Source organism: Thamnophis sirtalis, unplaced genomic scaffold, assembly GCF_051295495.1.
Source record: "Thamnophis sirtalis isolate CommonGarterSnake01/CBP01778 unplaced genomic scaffold, rThaSir2_p1.2 scaffold_4, whole genome shotgun sequence".
NCBI classification, from domain to species: Eukaryota; Metazoa; Chordata; class Lepidosauria; order Squamata; family Natricidae; genus Thamnophis; species Thamnophis sirtalis.
Window position 1 is genome coordinate 22,439,601 of NW_028261384.1, and position 20,948 is coordinate 22,460,548.

Here is a 20,948-nt window from a genome sequence, read left to right on the forward strand (position 1 = left end):
CTGGCGGGATAGCCAGATCTTAAGGGCTGTGCGGAAGGTCTGGAGGGTGGTGAGGGTACGAATCTCCACGGGGAGGTCGTTCCAAAGGGTCGGAGCTACTACTGAAAAGGCTCTCCTCCGCGTAGTTGCCAGTCGGCACTGGCTGGCAGATGGAACTCGGAGGAGGCCTAATCTGTGTGATCTAATCGGTCGTGAGGAGGTAATTGGCAGGAGGCGGTCTCTCAAGTACCCAGATCCACTACCATGAAGGGCTTTATGGGTGGTAAGTAGCACCTTGAAGCGCACCCGGAGATCAACAGGTAGCCAGCGCAGCTCGTGGAGGATAGGTGTTATGTGGGCGAATCAAGGAGCACCCACAATCAGAGGCTTTCTAGGAGCCTGGGGAGGGCGAAAACGGCCACCCCGCCCCACTGGAGGCCCTCCGGAGGGCGATAAACAGCTCTGCGGGCAACCAGGAAGTCCATTCCCAAACTTCCAGTTTGCACATTGCGTTATTTTTCACCCTCTGGAGGCTTCACGGCACTAGAATATAAATTGTTAGCAAACACCTCCTTATTAGCATTGATGATGTTATCTAGCTTGGGTAATGAAACACCTGCAAGAAAACAACTATGCTCAGAGTACCTTGAGCTACAAGCAGTCTTCTTTAACAATATTTTGTGGATTTTATTGTATGTCACTAGTGTACTTTAGGATTGTGGCAAGCTACAAATATTGTAAAGTAAATCAATTTTTACTTTAGGAGCTAAAAGTGGCATGTAAGAGAAGGCCCTTGTCCAATGTTTCTCTATAGCAACCACCATGTGAGGAAAATTGGGCTAAGAGAGGATGAATGGTTGGTTCAAAGTCACTCAGTGAATCTTGATGGTTGAGGAGCTTGAACCTGCAACTCCACAGTCCCAGCTTTACATTTTAAATACTATACCACACTTTCATCAGTGAAAACACAGTTTTCAAAGTGGCTTATAAATTGCTGTGACACTAATTCTTTAAATAATCCTTCTTAATGTGGCCCAATCTGAAGTAAAAAAAATGATTCATAGATAATTTCCTGGTTAAAAGGAAGAAAAGACCCCAAGATATTTGGTTATTCAGTAGAGTTAGCAAACTCACTCTGCTTTTCTTTTCTCCTGTTTATCATGCTGGAATAAGTGTTGTAATAAGCCTTTTTTCAATCATTTTGTGAGGAATGATGCACTTCATTATGGGATGTGCCATGGGGACATTTTCTTAGCTGAGAGCATATGCACCAAAGGCAAATTATTTGTGTGTCCAATCACACTTGGCCAATAAAGAATTAATACTCCATTCTTTTTACTGCAGCCAGGAAAAATAAACATTATTTTTAGCTGTGATTGTCCTACAAGCAGTGTTCCTGAAGTATGAATTTTTCCAGAGGAACGGAGTGAAGGAGGAGTAGAAGTTAGGATTCCCTTGCCTGGGGAATTTAAACCTGCATGGTATTTGTACAAGAAGCACTTGAGCAGGGAGGGAGACAGCTAGGAGGGCTACGGGCTCCTTCTCCAAAGAGCCTCGCTCGGGAACCCGCCGCGCGTATTCACGAGCGCGAGGGCAGCCGCGCCAAATGGAATGCGCTCCGGTTCTGCAAATAACGGTCGCTCAGCCAGAGAGCGGGAGGGGGCGGCGGCGGCGAGGCGCGGAAACGATCGCGCCGGGGTCCTGTGAGGGGAAGACCGGTCGGAGGAGATGGGGACCCGTTACTCCCGCACCAACTGCCTCCAGGAGCCCCTGCGGCGCGCGGTCTGCGCCTTAGGTGCCTCCGTGGGGGCCCACCCGTGGCCTTATCTCCTGGTGCCTTTGGTGCTTTCGGCCGCCCTCTCGGTCGGCTTCATCTTCTTGCCCAGCCGCCAACCGAACGACCTGGAGGAGCAATTCACGCCCATCGAAGGCCCCGCCAAAGTCGAGCGAAGTATCGTGCGGAACTTCTTCCACACCGACGATGCCCATAACTTCTCCCCGGAAAGACTGATCACTGAGGGCGCTTATGCCACTTTAATCGCCGTGGCCGCTACACACGGCGACTCGCTGCTGACGCGGGAGGCTTTCGCCCAGCTGCTGACGCTAGACCGGGCGGTGCGCGGCATCCAGGCGGCGGGGCTCTCCTTCGACCGACTTTGTGCGCGCAACCTCGGCCGCTGTTTCAACAGCAACCCGCTCCTGAGCTTCGTCCAAGACAACCCAGCCTACATCGAGGTGTTACTGCCCAATTTAACCTTCCCGCTTTTCAGCGGACGGTTGTTCTTGGGCTTCTCCTTTGGGGGCGTCAAGCTGGGCCCGGGCGTTGAGCCTAAGCGCCCACTCCTGGAGGCCCGAGCGGCGCGCCTCATCTACTTTCTTCAGGAGGATGAGCCCCGGAAAAAGGAGTCCAGCACTCTCTGGCTGAAGGCCTTTCTGGAGCGCATGCCCTTAATGTTGGATACCCTGAACCTTACAGTCCTCGAGGTAGGGCTCAGTTAGAAAATGATATTTTCAAAAATTTCCCGTTTCTTACATTTCATTGGAAACCTGCCCCCCCCTTTTTTGGGGAGCATTGGCAGGTTATGGAAAACACTAATAGTTCCTAAACAATATTCTTGCAAAGCTCCCTTGCTTACAGCATCACTTTCACACAACAGTTCTGTAAACTTCTCACCTCAGATTTTGAGGATCTCCTCAGTCTCTTGCAAAGTTTCTTGTCCTTTTCAGCCTTCCACTTGACTTGCTTTGGCCTAGTCACTTTTTCTTCATGTTCTTTTTTTTAATAGTTCTATTCTATTTACTGCCCATGTATAATTAAATCAACTCAGCATACATTTCTGTAAAGCTGGTTGCTTGGATAGCAACTTCTCATACTGATACATGTTACTTGCCAAATAGTAAAGAGATGCAAAATAATAGTAAAGAGAGGGTTGTTTATCCAAATAGTAAAGAGATCTAGACTGCTTCTCTTTCAAAACAAGACGGACTTCCACTCCTGCATACTTGATCAATATATGAAACTTTATTCAAAGCATTCATGATAGAGTATACCTACCCCTGAATATATTCAACAGCAATATCCTTGTTATATTCTCTGCTTAATGTCATATATTCACTATTCCATTTAATCTTAAGCATTCTATTAATTTGAAATTAAATGCTTTATTTTCATAATTCCAGCATTCAGCAACCAAACAACATTATATTTATACAAGTGTTGGAAACATAAAATATCATAGTTGGAAGGGACCTTGGAGGTCTTCTAGTCAACTCCCTGCTCAAGCAGAAGACCATATACAATTTCTTAGACATGATTGTGCAGTCTCATCTTAAAAGCCTCCAGTGATGGAGCACCCACAATTTCAGAAGGCAAGCCATTCTACTGGTTACTTGTTCTCCCTGTCAGAAAATGTATCCTTAGTTCTAGGTTGGATCTATCATTGATTTCCATCCATTGTTTCTTATCATGCTTTGGGAAATAGATTGATTCCTTTTCTTTCTGACAGCCCTTCAAATATTGGAATGCTCCTCTTCCTGTGGGAGTGCAAGGCCAGGTGCCGGCAGCTGGCTGCCTTCTCACATTCCGGCTGACTTTTAGTACAGTAAATAGGAGTTTCGTAGCCTTTTTAATACAGTAAATAGGAGTTTCTTTGAGTAATGCTTTTAGTACTGTAAGTAGGGGTGTTTTTGAGTAACGTTTTAGTACTGTAGCTAGGAGTGTTTCTCTGAGTAATGTTTTTAGTGCAGTAAGTAGGAATTTATTTGAGTAATGTTTTTAGTACTGTAAGTAGGAGTTTCTCTGAGTAACGTTTTTAGTCCAGTAAGTAGGAGTGTTTTTGAGTAACGTTTTAGTACTGTAGCTAGGAGGGTTTCTTTGAGTAATTTTTTTAGTCCAGTAAGTAGGAGTGTTTTTGAGTAATGTTTTAGTACTGTAGCTAGGAGTGTTTCTTTTGAGTAATTTTTTTTAGTACTGTAAGTAGCCGTTTCTTTGAGTAACATTTCTAGTACTGTAGCTAGGAGTGTTTTTATGAGTAATGTTTTTAGTACAGTAAGTAGGCGTTTCCTTGAGTAATGTTTTTAATACAATAAGTAGGAGTGTCTTTGAGTAACATTTTTAGTACTGTAGCTAAGAGTGTTTCTCTGAGTAATGTTTTTAGTACAGTAAGTAGGAGTGAGTAATGTTTTAGTACTGTAGCTAGGAGTTTCTCTGAGTTACATTTTTACTGTAGTAAGTAGGAGTGTTTTTTTGATAAATGTTTTTTAGTACTGTAGCTAGGAGTGTTTCTCTGAATAATTTCTTTTAGTACTGTAGCTAGGAACAGGAAAGCTAGGAAAGGTGTGTTGAGGTGTAGGATGGAGATGTAGGTGACATGGCAGTAGCTTGCAGTGGTCACTCCAGATCCAAAGTGGTGCTATTTTTATGTTGTGTCCCGTCCCACGAAACATATGGATGTCAGAGCAACTGTCATTTACGTGTACCTTCGGCAGACATTATGGAAATATAGTAATAACTCCAACACCATTAATGATGATTTGCGGGAGAAACTGCGCAACCTCGGCTTGCTCCGAGATCCAGGCCCTCAGACCCCGGCATTGCCAGAAGCCAACGGATGAAGGCGGGGGCATCAGAAGCCGAAGTGCAGAAAGTGAGCAGGGGATAATGCTAGGCTAAAGGTAAACCCTAGCCAGGCTGCTCTACCATACATCCTGCTAGCAAATGTCTGCTCCCTGGACAATAAATTACATTACATCAGACTCCAGCAAGCTACACGGCGTGATTACAGACACTGCTGCATCTTTGTTTTCACGGAGACATGGCTGAGTGATAGAGTTCCGGATGCTGCTATTCAGCTGGACAGGTTAACAGTGTTTCGTGACGACAGAAATGCAGCTCTGTGCGGTAAGACTCATGGCGGCGGACTGTGTGTATACATCAACACAGAATGATATAAAAACTCTGTCCTCATTTCCACCTGTTGCTCACTGCTTGTGGAGTTTATGGTTGTAAAATGTAGATCTTTTTATTTACCCAGGGAATTGCTATTATACTCGGTGTGTATATTCCACCTAGCACTATTGCTAAGGAAGCACTGTGTATACTTCACCGAATCATCAACGAACTGCAGAACATACACCCTGATGGATTGTTTATTGTTGCCAAGATTTCAATCATGCAAATCTCAGGACTGTACTCCCTAAATTTCATCAAAATGTGGACTTTGCAACCAGAGGGGAAAACACGCTGGATGTTGTTTATACAAACATCCCGGGTGCATATTGGGTGAAGCCCCGCCCCCACCTTGGCTACTCAGACCACATCTCTGTTATGCTAATTCCAGCATACATACCATTCATCAGGCGTTCAAGACCAGTTCGGAAGCAGGTGAGGATCTGGCCAGCAGGAGCCATTTCTGCTCTTCAGGACTGCTTTGAATGCACTGACTGGGACATGTTTTACATGTCCCACTGCTGGGGACTCCATTGACTTGGAGGAGTACACATTGTCAGTGACCAGCTATATCAGCAAGTGTACTGATGATGTTACAGTCTCCAAGAAAATTATCTCACACCCCAACCAGAAGCCGTGGATAACTGGAGAGGTGCGTGCTCTACTGAAAACACGAGATTCTGCATTCAGGGCGAGTGATAAAGCAGCCCTAAGAACAGCGAGAGCCAAACTGTCCCGGGCCATCAGAGAAGGAAAGCATGCACATGCCCAGAGCATCCACAAAAACTTCACGAACAGCAGAGACACATGGTGTATTTGGCAGGGCATCCAAGCCATCACTATTTACAGAACATCACCACCTGTCTGTGAGAGTGATGGCTCACTTCCAGATTTGTTAAACAGCTTCTATGCCCATTTCGAAGCACAGAATGATGTGACAGCGAGGAAGACCACACCTCTTTCCAACGACCAGATACTTTGTCTCTCCATTACTGACGTGAGTCAACCCACGGAAAGCTACAGGACCAGACAATATTTTTGGCAGAGTGCTCAGAGGATGTGCCAACTGGCAAATGTTTTCACTGACATCTTCAATGTCTCTCTGAGTACCAATGTTGTCCCAAAGTGCTCCAAGACAATGATCATCGTCCCTATGCTGAAGAAATCATCAGTGTCCTGCCTCAATGACTACCATCCCGTTGCACTTACTCCCATCATCATGAAGTGCTTCGAAAGGCTTGTCTTGGGGCATATAAAGACCGTGCTTCCCATAACATTGGATCCACTGCAGTTTGCATACCGCTCAAATAGCTCCACCGACAATGCCATCTCCACTACACCCCATCTAGCCCTCACTCATCTAGAAAACAAAGACTCATACATACAAATGCTGTTCATAGATTTTAGTTCAGCATTCAACACTATCATTCCCTAACATCTGATGGGGAAGCTGACCCTGAACACCTCCCTCTGTAACTGGATCCTGGACTTTTTGACTGGAGGACCTCAGGCAGTCCGGATCGCAAACAACACTTCTAACACTATCATACTGAGCACTGGAGCCCCTCAGGGCTGTGTGCTCAGTCCCCTGCTGCTCACCCTGCTGACGCACGACTGTGTAGCAATGCACAGTTCAAATCATATCATAAAGTTCGCTGATGATACGACCATGGTGGGTCTTATCAGCAAGAACGATGAGACAGCATACAGAGAAGAGGTGGAGAAGTTAACGAACTGGTGTAAAGCCAACAACCTGTCTCTGAATGTAGACAAAACAAAAGAGATGGTTGTTGACTTCAGGAGGACACAACACTTCAGCTCCCTGCTAAAGATCAATGGCTCCTCCATGGAGATCGTAGAGAGCACCAAATTCCTTGGTGTTCACTGGCGGAGAATCTCACCTGGTCCCTCAACACTGGTTCCATAATAAGGAAGGCCCAGCAGCGTCTTTACTTTCTTAGGAAACTGAGGAAGGCCCAGCTTCCACCACATATCCTCACAACCTTCTACAGAGGGATCATCGAGAGCACCCTGAGCAACTGCATCACCACCTGGTTTGGGAATTGCACCATTTCAGATCGCAAGACCCTACAGCAAATAGTGAGGACAGCAGAGAAGATCATCGGATTGTTCTTCTCTCTGTCGTGGACATATACACTACACGCTGCATTCGTAAAGCCAGAAACATTGTGGCTGACCACACACACCCCTCATACATGCTCTTTACTCTCCTGCCATCTGGAAAAAGGTACAGACGCATTCGGGCCCGCACAACAGACTGTGTAACATTCTTTCCACAAGCCATCAGACTCCTCAATTCTCTCTAAGTTCTTAGATTTAGAGCTATATGTAGTTGTACTCTGTAGTTCTGCTCTTTTTTTTTAATCTGTTGTCTGATGTAGCACCTTGGTCCTAGGAAAACGTTGTTTCTTCTCACTGTGTATTGTACTGTATATTGTTGAAATGACAATAAAAACCTTGACTACTATCAGGATACGCTTAGTCCTTCTTTTCATTACTAGACAAACCCAATTTCAATTATTTTAAATTTCAAAATAGTATTGCACGTGATCTTGATTCTATTTCTCTGTTAATGCATCCAAGGATTGCATTGGCTTTTTGGTTTGCTGTACCTACTAGCTCATATTTAAATGACTGTCCACTAAGAATCCAAGATCCTTCTTGCAGTTACTGCTATTGAGCCAGGTTTCACCTAATCTGTACTTTTGGATTTTTCCCCCTAAGTGTAAGACCTTACTTTTCTCTTCCTTGAATTTCATTTTGTTGGATAGGGCACAGTATTCAGGTGTGTCAAGAGCCATCTGGATCTTGAGCCTATCATCTAGGGTGGGGTATTGGTGATTCCTGCCAGCTTAGTGTCGCCTACAAATAGATGTTCCCCTTTTATTCCCTTATCTAAATTATTTATGAAGATATTGAAGAGTACTGGACCTAAAATAGAACATTGTGGTACTCCACTGCTTACTTTCGTCCATGTAGATGTAATTTCAGTATGGACTACATGTTGAGTGTGATTTGTCAGCCAATTACAAATCTATCTGTTGGTGATGCTTTCTATCCCATATTTTTCTAGCTTACCAAAAAGGAGCTTTAGTCTATTTTGTCAAATGCCTTACTGAAATTCAAGTATACTACGTCCACTGCATTTCACTACCTAATTTATTCAGTTTGTCAAATAATGAAATAAGATGTATTTGGCAAACTTGTGGGTATAATTTGCTTGTTTCTGGGTTTTAACAGATTTGTTGCTTGATTATCTTTTCCAGGATCTTTCCAGATATATTTTTTATTGAAAATTTTTAAAAGCTTTTACAATTATTTACCTCTCTCCCCCACCCTTCCCACCCAAGCCCATCTTACCCATATCTTTTCCCATGTATCCAGCATTATTGGTTCTTCAAAATTTTGTGCCCATTTTATCATATAGTCTTTAACTAATTCTGTTTCAGAATTAATTTCTATTAATACATTATATAGCCTTTTTATATGCATTTGACTTTGATCTCTGATTTGTTTTAATAGATTGTCCACATCTTGCATAATACCAATTTTCTGATCTTTTTGCCATCTGGCCTGTAACTGTCCATACTGAAACCATGTTTGAATTATCTTCTTTTAGTACATTCAAGGGTTTTAACTGTAATACACCTCTTTCTATAGTAAGAGGCTGTCTGTATGTAGTTACATCCTGTTTTTGTGCTATACTTATGTTCTTTATTGCATGTCTAGGAATTGCCCACATAGGTATCTTATCATTTAATTTATGTTGATATTGTTTCCAGACACGCAATAGAGCATTCCTTAATATGACTTTTGAAAGTCTTATCCACCTTCTTGTCATATATCAAATAGGCATGCCAGCCGTATATCAAATCATGTCCCTCGATATTCAGTAATCTATCCTCTGTTGAATTAATCCAATCACTAATTATTGATAAAACTACTGCTTCATAGTATAGTTTTAAATTTAGCATTTTCAAGCTTCCTCTCTCACGTACATCTTGCATAATTTTAAGCTTTATTCTCCATTTTTTCCCTGCCCAAACAAATTTATTAATGCCCTTCTGCCATTCCAGCAAGTTTGCATCTTTTTTAAGTATTGGTATCATTTGAAAAAGAAATAATAATTTAGGCAAGACATTCATTTTCACTGCTGCTATCCTTCCCAACAAAGACAATTGTAGTTTTTCCCAATTTTTCATCTCTACCTGTATTTTGTGCCATAATGGTTCATAATTATGTTTATATAGCTTCCCATTTGAAGTTTTACTATAAACTCCTAAGTATTTAATCTTATTAACTATCTCACATCCTGTTATTCTTTCTAATTCTTCCCTTTGATTAGTGTTCATATTTTTAACTAGCATCTTTGTTTTCCCTAGATTTATTTTAAACCCAGATACTTGACCATATTGATTAATCATATTCATTAAAACCTTATTAGATTTCCCTAGTTGAGTTAAAGTTATAACCAAGTCGTCCACAAATGCTCATAATCTATATTCATGATGTCTAATCTTAATTCCCTGTAAATCTTCTGACCTCCGTATTTTATTCAACAATAACTCCAACGTTATAATAAACAATAATGGTGATAAGGGGCAACCCTGTCTTGTACCTTTCTCGATTTTAAAAGATTCTGTTAAACTCCCATTGACTATAATTTGTGCTGTTTGTTCCTGATTGCTTGTAAAAAAAAAACGTCTAAATTCGTCTAAACTTTCTCCCATTCATATATTTCTCAATGAGCTGCTGAAAGCCAACATCTGTGCATCTCTTGACTGACCTAATGCTATAGAACAGGGGTGTCAAACTGGCTGCCTGCAGGGTGGATGTGTCACGCGCAGGCCACAGCCACCCCAGCTCTGCGAATGGGAAAAGCATTGCGAAACATCATGTGATAGCAATGTGACACAGCAAGTTTGACACATGTGCTATAGAGGGATAATAAGAGCACTCTTCCAATTGTCAGGTACAGATGCAGTCTTTGCACAGCTACTTTATCAACAGGAGTATTTAACCCAGTGTTTTTCAACCTTTTTTGTGCAAAGGCACACTTTTTTCATGAAAAAAATCACGAGGCACACCACCATTAGAAAATGTTTAAAAAAATTAACTCTGTGCCTATATTGACTATAGGCGGGTGTTTTTCCCACGGCACACCTTACACTATGTCACGGCACACTAGTGTGCCGCGGCACAGTGGTTGAAAAACACTGATTTAACCTACATATAGTAGGCAGAAATAATAGAGTGGAAGAGACGAGCTGCAATCAAGGCAAAAAGCAAATAGGCCAGTAACTTTAGGCTACCATTTTCTCTTAGCCTAAACTGCCTCACTGGATTGTTAATGCAGAGAAAAATAAGACTGGGTGCTATATATGCCATTTTGAACGATGTGTATGCATGAAAACTCATGCAGATAATCCTCAAATTATGATTGTTACTTAACAAAGATTTGAAGTTACAACGGACTTGGAAAAAGTGACATGACCTATCCTCAAACATATATCCATCATCTCACACACACACCACAGTCATGTGATCGCAATTCAGGTACTTTTCAACATAATCGAATTTACAATGGTTGCATCATCTTGTGATCACATAATGGATGCAGCCATCCAACAAGTATAATCAATTGAGAAAGTTGGATTCACAATCACTGTTGTAATTTGTTTACGAGAAAATGGTCATAAAATTAGGTCCAGTCATGTGATGACTCACTTAACAACAGCAATACTTAGCACTATCAATTTCAGTCCAAATTGTGGTCATAAATTTAGGACTACCTGTATGCTTAAACCATATTTTCCAAATGAGCTTTTTTTCCTGCAGATAATTTACCAATCACCATCCTCATTCATTCTTAGATTTCCAAATGGCCCAGTCATTTCTTTTGTGTTTTCTTTTCTTCACCAATGCCATTTAAGAGAATATAATTAATACGTTAACTCTGAGTGTCATCCAGGATTTACTAACGTTCACTCCAAATCCTTTCATTTTCACTATTTGCTAGAGCATAAATAACTGTCATCTATCTGCACAATAATCTGGACAACATCAATTAATACTTTCTGATTTAAAAGTTATCTCTTTTATTTATAATTACATTTATATCATCATTTCTATAACTACACTAACTTCTATCTACAGCAACTTCATTCATCAGCTTCAATTTGCAGGATTAAACTATCATTTATCGATTACATTTGCCTCTGCCTTGGTTTCACAAACACACTACTTTTCTTACCATTGTTTCATTGTTAATTCACAGATTTATTTATTCATGGGCATATTTATTTACCTTACATTCCAAATTGCAATCTTTCATATGTCATGGCCATCACCAAATATGGATATTGACTACTACTGTCCATCATAGCTTTGGTCACTTGAGCCATTCAGACAATATTTTTTAGTATTATAGAGAGGGCATAGAGTAGATCACCACTATTCACACCTGTGCCACATGTAACCGGTCCCTCCCAATGTAATGGAAATTACTAGCCAATTATTATCATATTTTAGCCATTATATCCTTAACACTGCCAAACCCACAGTTTTTTCTCAAGTATGTTCATATTTTATGCAAGCTATGAACTCTAATTTAGAATATTTTGTGATTCAGCATACATGCCACTTACTAGAAAAGCATACTTAGGAAATGGGGCAATAGCATAATAACTTACAGTATACAAAATGTTTTAATTATTACAGTATTATAGGCATTTTTTGCTTTAGAACTTTATGGGTAGACCTTAATTTAATGATCATTTGTTCAGCAACTATTTAAAGTTAAAACAGAGATGAAGAAGTAGTCAACTCTGACACTCCCACAATCATGTGATTGTGGGCTTACTACCAGTTGCAGTGCCCTACAATCAAATGATTGCCACTTGTGACCTTCCCTTCTGGCGTCTCTAGAAAATCAATGGGGAAGAGGACTTGGAAGTAGTTTGGTAAGGATTTTCCATCACACATCCTTCCCACCCCTTCTTCCACTGTGCCACTGTGGCCCATCGGACAGCCTTGTGCAACCTTACCACTCCTTCCTTTCATACTCCCCAATTCTTGCCGTCCCATCCTCAGGCACCCTTTCTAACTCTTGCCTTATCTTCTATACACCTTGCACACCCTCCTGGAGAATTGCCACATCTCCCTCACATCTTCACATACTTCCTACACACCTTCCCCAAGTCTTGTCACATCTCACTTGTGTACTTTCTCTGACCCTTGCTCTTCCCACTAATCCTTCCCAGCCTCACTACATGCTCTGTTCACTCTTGCACAATGTTCCCAAGCTTTGCTGCATCTCTTGCACCCTTGTGTTCTCTCCAGTGCTTCCTGTGCCCCTCTCAATACTCTATGCAACCTTCCCAAATTTTGTCATACCTTCCTTGCACCTTCCCCAAGCCTTTTCCACATGTAGCCCCACCCAGCTGCAGCCACTTACCTGGCTGCAAGCTACTTGGGACTTGCAACTTCCTGCCTGCTCCTCCCATTTGATTTGGTTCCCCCTGCCACCTAATACGATTCGGTTAACTATAGCAACCAAGATGCTTTACAACCTCAGCACTTCGAGAGGAAAAATCCATTCCAGTTGTTGTTGTTGTTGTTGTTGTTGTTGTTGTTGTTGTTGTTGTTGTAAGTCAAGGACTACTTGTAAAAAATATCCATTAACTTTTCTTTGTAATATATTAAAGCGTACAAAAATGGATAATAATGAAATATATTTTTATCTAAGCTTATACAATTAAAATACATTTTAAGGTAAAATAATTGAAAGATTATCTTTCTCCTTTCTCTCCCCTTTCCCCTTTAACCTGGCAGGTAGCCTATTTTACCTCACTGTCAAGACAGAATGAATTTGAAAACCTTGCTAACAATGTGATCCCATTGGTCGCCCTCGCATATCTTTTAACGATAGTATTCTCAATTATTTCATGTTTAAGGTAAATTTTTTCTCTCACCCATTCTTATTAAATAACTTTATATATTTTATTACAGAATAAATAATGTTCATATTCCAAAAAGTATATCTACATACAACATACACATGTGGCAAGTTAGGCAGCAAATAAATGTAACAAATAAATAAGTATACATATACATCAGATTATATTATTTGTAATTACATAATCAGTTATATAAAAAAAAGAGGAAATGCAAAACTTTCAAACTGTACTTGCTTTGGGAGAACACACTTTCCATTAACATTTTTCAATAGCAGAGGTAGACCTCGACTTACAATAATAATTGAGCCAGGAATTATTGAGACATGACCAAACCCATTTTTTTTACATTTTTTGCTGCAGTCACTAAGTGAACACCATGATTTTTAAGTTAACATGTTAGTTGTTAAGCAAATGCTGCATTTATTAAGCAAATTAGTTTTCTCCAGTGAGTGGTGTTTTCCAGAAACTCAAAATAAACATTGGAAAACAGAAAAACACGACTGCGAGATGTTATAAACATCCAATCCCAATCATAAGCTCCCAAAATACAATCATGTAACTAGGAGAGGGATGCAATTTTAAAACAGGTCATAAGGAATTTTTGGAGGTCCCTCATAACTTTGAATGGTCATTAAGTAACCAATTATAAGTCAGGAACTACCTGTATGGCTAATAAAAAATGTCCTATCAGTACAATCTAATATGTTGCATGACTACTTAGAAATAAAGCCAGTCAGAAATAGAATTCAATATATAGGTCGTTCTGAATTTGTGACCACAATTGAGCTCCAAATTTATGTTGCTAAGTGAGAAATTTGTTAAATGAATTTTGCCCCATTTTATGACTTTTCTTGCCATATTTGTTAAGTGAACCACTGCAGTTGTTAAATTAGTAACACTGTTATTAGTGAATCTGATTTCCCCGTTGACTTTGCTTGTCAGAAGGTTGCAAAAGGAAATCACATGACCCCTGGACCCTGCAACTGTCATAAATATGAATCAGTTGTCAAGCATTCAAATGTAAATCATGTGACCATGGGGATGCTGCAACGGTCATGTGTGAAAATTTTTCATAAGCCACTTTTTTCAGTGTCGAAACTTTGAAAGGTCACTAAGTGAACTTTCTAAGTGGAGGTTTACCTGTAGCTTACTCCCAAGGAATTACACAAAATGTAGCCTAAACAGAACGTAATTTTTTTTCCTCTAAAGACTTGCGGTATTCCCCAGTAATGTCTATGATTATAAACAATTGGTGCAATTATTGCATGCCCTAGCTCAGGGGTGTCAAAGTTGTGGCCCACGGTCTAGATTTGCCCATGCCCTGTTTAGTGAGGGGGGAGGAAGTAGAGATACGTCACATGACAATGCTCTGACGAAGCAAGTTTGAGACCCCTGACATAGCTGTTAAATAGCAGGTGGTGCTTGTTAAAAATAGGCAGAGAAATTATGCACACGCAGATAAAGTATATTTCCCATCCCTAATCCTAATCTATCCCAGTCCCAAGGAATGGAATCGTAACTCTTCTTAGATTTCTGGCCAGATTATGCAAGGGATATAAATTACTTAGCCAGAATATGATGTAATGTAAATGAGTAATGAGTGGCATCCACTAAAGGAAACTGTCAGCCCCACTAGCTAGGATAAACCAAGAAATATGGTGAAGATAAAAATTACATTTATGATGAAGGTAAAAAGTATGTTTGCTAGTGGCTATAATAACAGAAAGTTGCAAATCTGATTACAAACACAGTTTCTATTTATTTTTGTTTCTGTTTACACAGTGCCCTTAAAAAAGAAACTTTTCTAAAACATGTCACGCCATTAACACTTATTTACTTGTCTTTTGGATTCTTACCTCTTTCATTTAATGTGAGTCAAAGGAAGAATTTCCAATTCATCTTTTGGGACAAAAATATATATTTTTTACATTTCCCCACAAGAATCTACTTTTGGGATTGTTATAGATGGGTGAAATATATATTGTTAGTAAGGTTCTACAGAGATATGCTTAAAAGTTGGTCCCATTAAAATTAATGTTATTTGGTCCCAAATACACACCCATATTTTTTAATGTAGTCAGCCGATACCTCCTCTTATCAAGAGAACAGTGGATGTACCATATAATATGAATAAGTTGGCTTTATCACAAACCTATGTGAAATGTGAGATTGTGTTAATTCTGTGTGTGGAAATAATGTCAGAAATACAGTATCTGAGTTCTTAATTACAAATGATCTGAATTACAAATGTTTACTATACACACTAGGGGCTACAAATAATTTTGTGAAACCCCTTTGAGCAATTTGATACATTTTTAAGAATACAAGTTTCCATTTCTAAAATTAAGTATATTTCTGCTTATACAAGTTCTGTAAAATTTATTTATTATTTAATAGCTGTATCTGAGTTCTTTGTTCAATTTTGCAAGATATTAGAAATGCAGAATGAAATTCAGACTCTATAGTGCTCAACTCTTCTCCATCCCTCTTATAGGCTAGATTGTGTCCGAACAAAACTCTGGGTTGCATTTTTTGGAGTTTTTTCAGCAGGCTTATCTGTCATTAGCAGTTTTGGATTATTGCTGTTTTATGGGGTGCCGTTTGTTATCACAGCTGCAAATTCACCATTTCTTATACTTGGTAGGTAATATATATATATATATATATTCCTTTGAGCTTTCAACAGCTAGAAGTTCCAGCTCTCCCAATTATATTTCTCCTTAGTTCTGATAGGTATTCTAAACTTCTCTGTAGTTCTTTCTAAAATTGGCTAAGGTTACAGTCTTATATATGAAATATTATTCCCTGACATAATATAATCCCTTTTGAGCTCAACTGTACACACTTCTGTGAACATCATAGTGAGATGACTGTTGCTCATGAATAGTACCACACCGATGATTTCTTATTTTTTATTTTCCTACCACAAAGTCTAACAAACTCATTTTTTCTCATCTATCCTTAATTTTTAATTCAGACTATACTGTTTCCACTTTCATTATCCATTAATTTTGATCCAAATTTTTCTTTTTCCTTACTTTTTACTATTGAAATAGATTTTTTCTGCATTATTAAATTATATTAAGATTAATTATATATGTTGATTGTATTCTATTAAAAATATTATATTCAAAAAAACCTTAGGATTTTATGATTCTATGCATACCCAGGTGTAATTGTATTTTTTCTTGAACGTCAGTAAAATAAAGGCAAAAAGGAATAAGCGCCTAATTCAGGATAAAAAAAATAAGTAGTATTTCACTTATATTAAATTATATCACTTAAATATAGTTATATAATTGCTCTGTATATGTTTTTTAATTCCAATAATTACTTATGTCACTCAAAAATTACAAGTCAGTGACAGCTAAAGGGAAAAACAGTTGCCTCACCTAAGTCTGATCAGTAGTATGCATTAATAGAACCGCAGATTATGTAACTCATCTAGTCTTTCTGATTCTTTGCAAAATATAGAACAATAATTATTTTGCCTTTATTTATGTATAGTTTTGAAACCTAGGTATAAATAAAATTAAATATTTATTCAGTGCCTGTGATAGTTTTCTGTTTCACACAAATGAACTGAATCTGTTTTGCTGTTTTCAAATTTAGTTTCATCACATATTTATCCTGCTATCATCTTAGTAACACCAAAATTGTTTGGAACCACAGTATCTGAGGAGCTTTGTTGCCTGTTTATACAGGTAGTCCTCAACTTATAACGTTTAGTAACTATTCAAATTTACAATGGCACTTTTAAAAGTGACTTACGACCATTTTTCACACTTATGACTATTGTAGCATTCCCATAGTCACATGATCAAAATTCAGACACTTGGCAACTGACTCATTTATGACATTTGCAATGTCCCGGAGTCATGTGATCACCTTTTGTGACTTTCTGATAAGTCAATGGGGAATCCAGATTTACAACTGTGTTACCAACTTAACTGTGATTCACTTAACAACTGTGGCAAGGAGGGTCATAAAATGGAGCAAAATTCATTTAACAAATGTCTCCCTTCACAACAGAAATTTTGGACTCAGTTGTGTTTGTAAGTTGAGTGCTATCTGTACTTTCCTCGGCATTGGTTTTGTCTGTACCACATGACAGAGCCTACAAATGTGAGGCAGGACCTTCATGGGTATAAAATGTTTCCCTCCCTCTAACTAGACAGCCACTCAGGTTGTTCTTTCTTGGACCAAATGAAAATACTGGAGCTGTTGAATTGATCTTGAACAGGTTGATGTATCTTAGGATTTGTTATCTTAAAAAAATATGAGTTGCTGATCATGTTCCTTGTATAATTTGCTCTCTTTATCATGTGAAAACTGACTCCTCTTTCTACCATTATCCAGGAATTGGTGTTGATGATATGTTCATCCTGGTATCCTGCTGGCAGCATACAAAAGTAAAGGATAGTGTTATAGACCGGATGGCTAACACTTATTCAGAAGCAGCTGTATCAGTTACTATCACAACAATGACAGATGTTTTAGCGTTCTACATTGGAATTGCAACTTCCTTTCCATCGATTAGATCATTTTGTATCTATACAGGAACAGCTTTCATTTTCTGCTATATATACAACCTGACATTTCTTGGGGCTGTTCTAGCTCTAAATGGTAGAAGAGAAAAAAGTAACAGGCATTGGCTAACATTTATGAAAGTTTTTTCTGAGCCCCAAGATTCCCGGGGTCGTATGTATAACCGATGTTGCATAGGAGGATTTTATGATGAAGCTACTGGAAATGAGATTGAACATCCCATGAATTTTTTCTTCAGAAAGTATTATGGTCCCTTCCTTATGCACCCCTGGACTAAGGTTGTTGTGGTAGTTCTATATGTCACATATCTAGCAACTAGTCTATACGGATGCTTTAAACTTAAAGAGGGCATAGATCTTCGAAATGTAGCAACAGATGATTCTTATATCATTCCATACTACAACCTTGAAGATAAGTATCTTTCAACATATGGTCCAAGGGTAATGGTACTAGTTACTACTAGTGTAGCGTATTGGAATTTAACTGTTCGTGAAGAAATTGAGAACTGTTTGAATATTTTAGAAAATGGATACTATGTAGATAAAAAATTTTCAGAGTCATGGCTAAGAATTTATGAAAATATAGCTAAAAGCATGTCTCTAGATTTAAATGATCATGATGTATTCATTAAAAATTTACCTGCTCTATTCAGAGTAGATCCCAATTCTCAGTGGAATATTAATATGAGTGCAAACGAAATACTAGCTTCTCGGTTCTTTATACAGACCATAAATGTTATAACTTCATTGGATGAGAAAAATCTTTTAAAGCAGCTAAGACATATTGCCGATATTTGTACAGTACCACTAATGGTTTATCACCCAGCTTTTATACACTTTGATCAATACCTTGTTATAAATCAAAATACCATTCAAAATGTTCTGATTGCAGCTGGGGCCATGTTAATTATTTCTTTGCTGCTGATTCCCAGTCCTGTATGTTCTTTGTGGGTAACTTTTACTATTGGCTCTGTCATTGTAGGTGTGTCTGGTTACATGGCCTTCTGGGATGTGAATCTTGATTCCATATCTATGATCAATCTTGTTATTTGCATAGGATTTTCTGTAGACTATTCCGCTCACATATCTTATGCCTATGTTTCCAATAGTAAAACCAGTTCAAGTGAAAAGGCAATAGATGCTCTTTTCCACCTGGGTTATCCAGTTATGCAGGCATCTGCCTCCACCCTTGTAGGAATTTCCGTTCTCTCTATGGCAGCCACCTATGTCTTTAGGACTTGTTTTAAGATAATGTTTCTGGTTATTACACTTGGAACACTTCATGGTCTCATGTTCATCCCTGTGTTTTTAACATTTTTTAGTTATTGTACTTGATTCTCAAATAGATAACAAACAAAACAATGGTAAATGCTTATGGAAATTACTCAGTGTAATAAGAAACTTGCTTTAAATGAAAATATGGGACTGCTAACTACTAATAGGGGAAAGAAAATTCCCCCATTTCAAGAAGATCTAATTGCTTATAATGAATTGTATGTTAATCAAAAGAAATGGACAGATGAAACCTGTTTTATAATAAGCTATTCAAGATTTATTAGAACAATTCTTATGGTGCATTTATTTAGGCATTCATGATTAATGTAAAATAGCATCAGGATTGTTCGGATGCTGATAAAATGAAACCATTCTATTTAATGCCACATGGTGGTGATTGCCACAAAGTACATATGGAAGAATGCAATTAAGTACAAAAAAAGTGTGGAATCGCTGGTAATATCATGATCATAAGGCATGACAAATCAGATTTGTAAAGAATCTAGACTCATTTGATATTGACGTAAGGCTTTTATTGTATGTTTTCTCAGTTCATACTTCATGCCCATCAATAATGGGAAGAGGACAAGCAGGCCATATTCTAGCAACAAAGCAAGCCTAACTTTAACATGAATATTACTAACAGCTGCAAACTACCCATATGGTATATTATAGTTTCCAGATAATCAAAACGTCTGGATCATCTAAAGGGAATTGATCCATTCTTTTAAATTTCTCTCTGCATGTTATTTTGGCTGAAAGAAGCATTGTACCATATTTAGGTAATGTAACTTCAAATGAATCACAAATGGATAATTTATGACTACAGAAATTGCAAGTTGGGACTTTCAGATGCATTTATATGCAATTCTATTGTATCCAGACTTGTTATATTATCCCAATATGTTCTCCGGACAAAATAGCTGTTAGCCACATTGGCAAACAGCATAGATTTGATTCCTTATACGTTGAAGATATTACCCTATGCAAAATAGAGCCTAATATCTATAAAATAAAACTTTATACGAATCTGAAAGCTGAGGTAAATTATTCAGATCTTCATAATAAAATTCATTTTATTAATTTCCTGATACCTAGATTTTCCTTCCTCTTTTCAAAGATGAATATCAGCTATCTAAATGGAAATATCACTAAATTGTACTGTAGGATAAAGATTTAATTGGAATTAAAGAAATTAATCTTTAACTGATTTTTAGATGTCCCTCCCCCCTCAGCATTATATGTGCCCATACTTCCTATTTAAATATGATTTTCATAATGGAGGTCTGACTCTTCATTACCAAAATATTTTACACACTGTAATAATGATTCCACTTAAATAAAAATTGCAACAACTTTTATTAGTTTGTTAGATTTGTATCCTGGCTTTCTTCTGAAAGCTCAAGGCAGTCTTCTGTGAGAAAACTGAAGGCAGAGGTTTTTGGGGATGGGAATAAATGAATCTTGATGCTTGTCGTTTCCACCAGTTGCCTTGTACATAGTAATGTTGCTTCATGTTATCCCCACAAAAGAACCTTCTGACTTAACGTAGGTTGCAGTAAGAATATGATTGGTTCAAAGTCACTCTGTAAATTTCCCTGATGAATGATGGGTTTGAAGTTGGTTCTCGAGTCCTAGCTCCAAACTGTAACCAGTACACCATGCTGACCATAACCATTTATCAGTATTTGTTGCCTGACAAATACAGAAGAAAAGTTAACAAGCTTATATAGTTCTTGAACATATAGCTCATAATAAACTAGTCACATACTCACAAAATATAAGGCTTCAGCTAAATGTTAAGTAGAATGAATAAGCCCTGTGGTACCACTCAACAATTGGCCCTAACCAGTTTCCCACTACCATATCCACAGGATTTACCCATTCAAGAAAGAGAAGAATCACTGAAAGCAACTGAAAATGCTTATCTTTTGCAGATTTCTTAACTTAAGTCAGGAATTGGCAATTAGACTTGCAAATTTCATCCATTTTTTCCATGAAATTTTTAAAAGTTATTAACAATTACTTTAAAAAAATAAGAATTGGACTATAAAATAATAAACTTTTGCTTCCTGTAAGACAATTCAACTATACATTAATATGTCTGCAAATAAATGACATGGACAAGAAATCTATTTCAGTTCTTGTGGTTTTTGAGTAATTAGCAGAGGAATCAGAATGCAGAGTTTTCTAAGGTTTTGATTACATAGTCAATATTTT

The 20,948-nt window shown here is 38.4% G+C and overlaps 1 protein-coding gene across 1 annotated transcript; it reads left to right on the forward strand.

Annotated features, from left to right (window-relative positions):
- Positions 1-1,698: 1,698 nt before the first annotated feature.
- On the forward strand, positions 1,699-20,811 carry PTCHD3 (patched domain containing 3). The gene is made up of 4 exons (XM_014052676.2): positions 1,699-2,463; positions 12,782-12,903; positions 15,401-15,546; positions 17,266-20,811. The coding sequence occupies exons 1-4, from the start codon at positions 1,708-1,710 to the stop codon at positions 18,786-18,788; spliced, it is 2,547 nt and encodes an 848-aa protein (XP_013908151.2). The 5' UTR covers positions 1,699-1,707; the 3' UTR covers positions 18,789-20,811.
- The last annotated feature ends 137 nt before the right edge of the window (positions 20,812-20,948 follow it).

Coding starts and splice junctions, on each gene's coding strand:
- PTCHD3 (XM_014052676.2), top strand. CDS start 1,708: ATGGGGACCCGTTACTCCCGCACCAACTGCCTCCAGGAGCCCCTGCGG. Junction 2,464..12,781: donor TGAACCTTACAGTCCTCGAG/GTAGGGCTCAGT, acceptor TTAACCTGGCAG/GTAGCCTATTTTACCTCACT. Junction 15,547..17,265: donor TTCACCATTTCTTATACTTG/GTAGGTAATATA, acceptor ACCATTATCCAG/GAATTGGTGTTGATGATATG.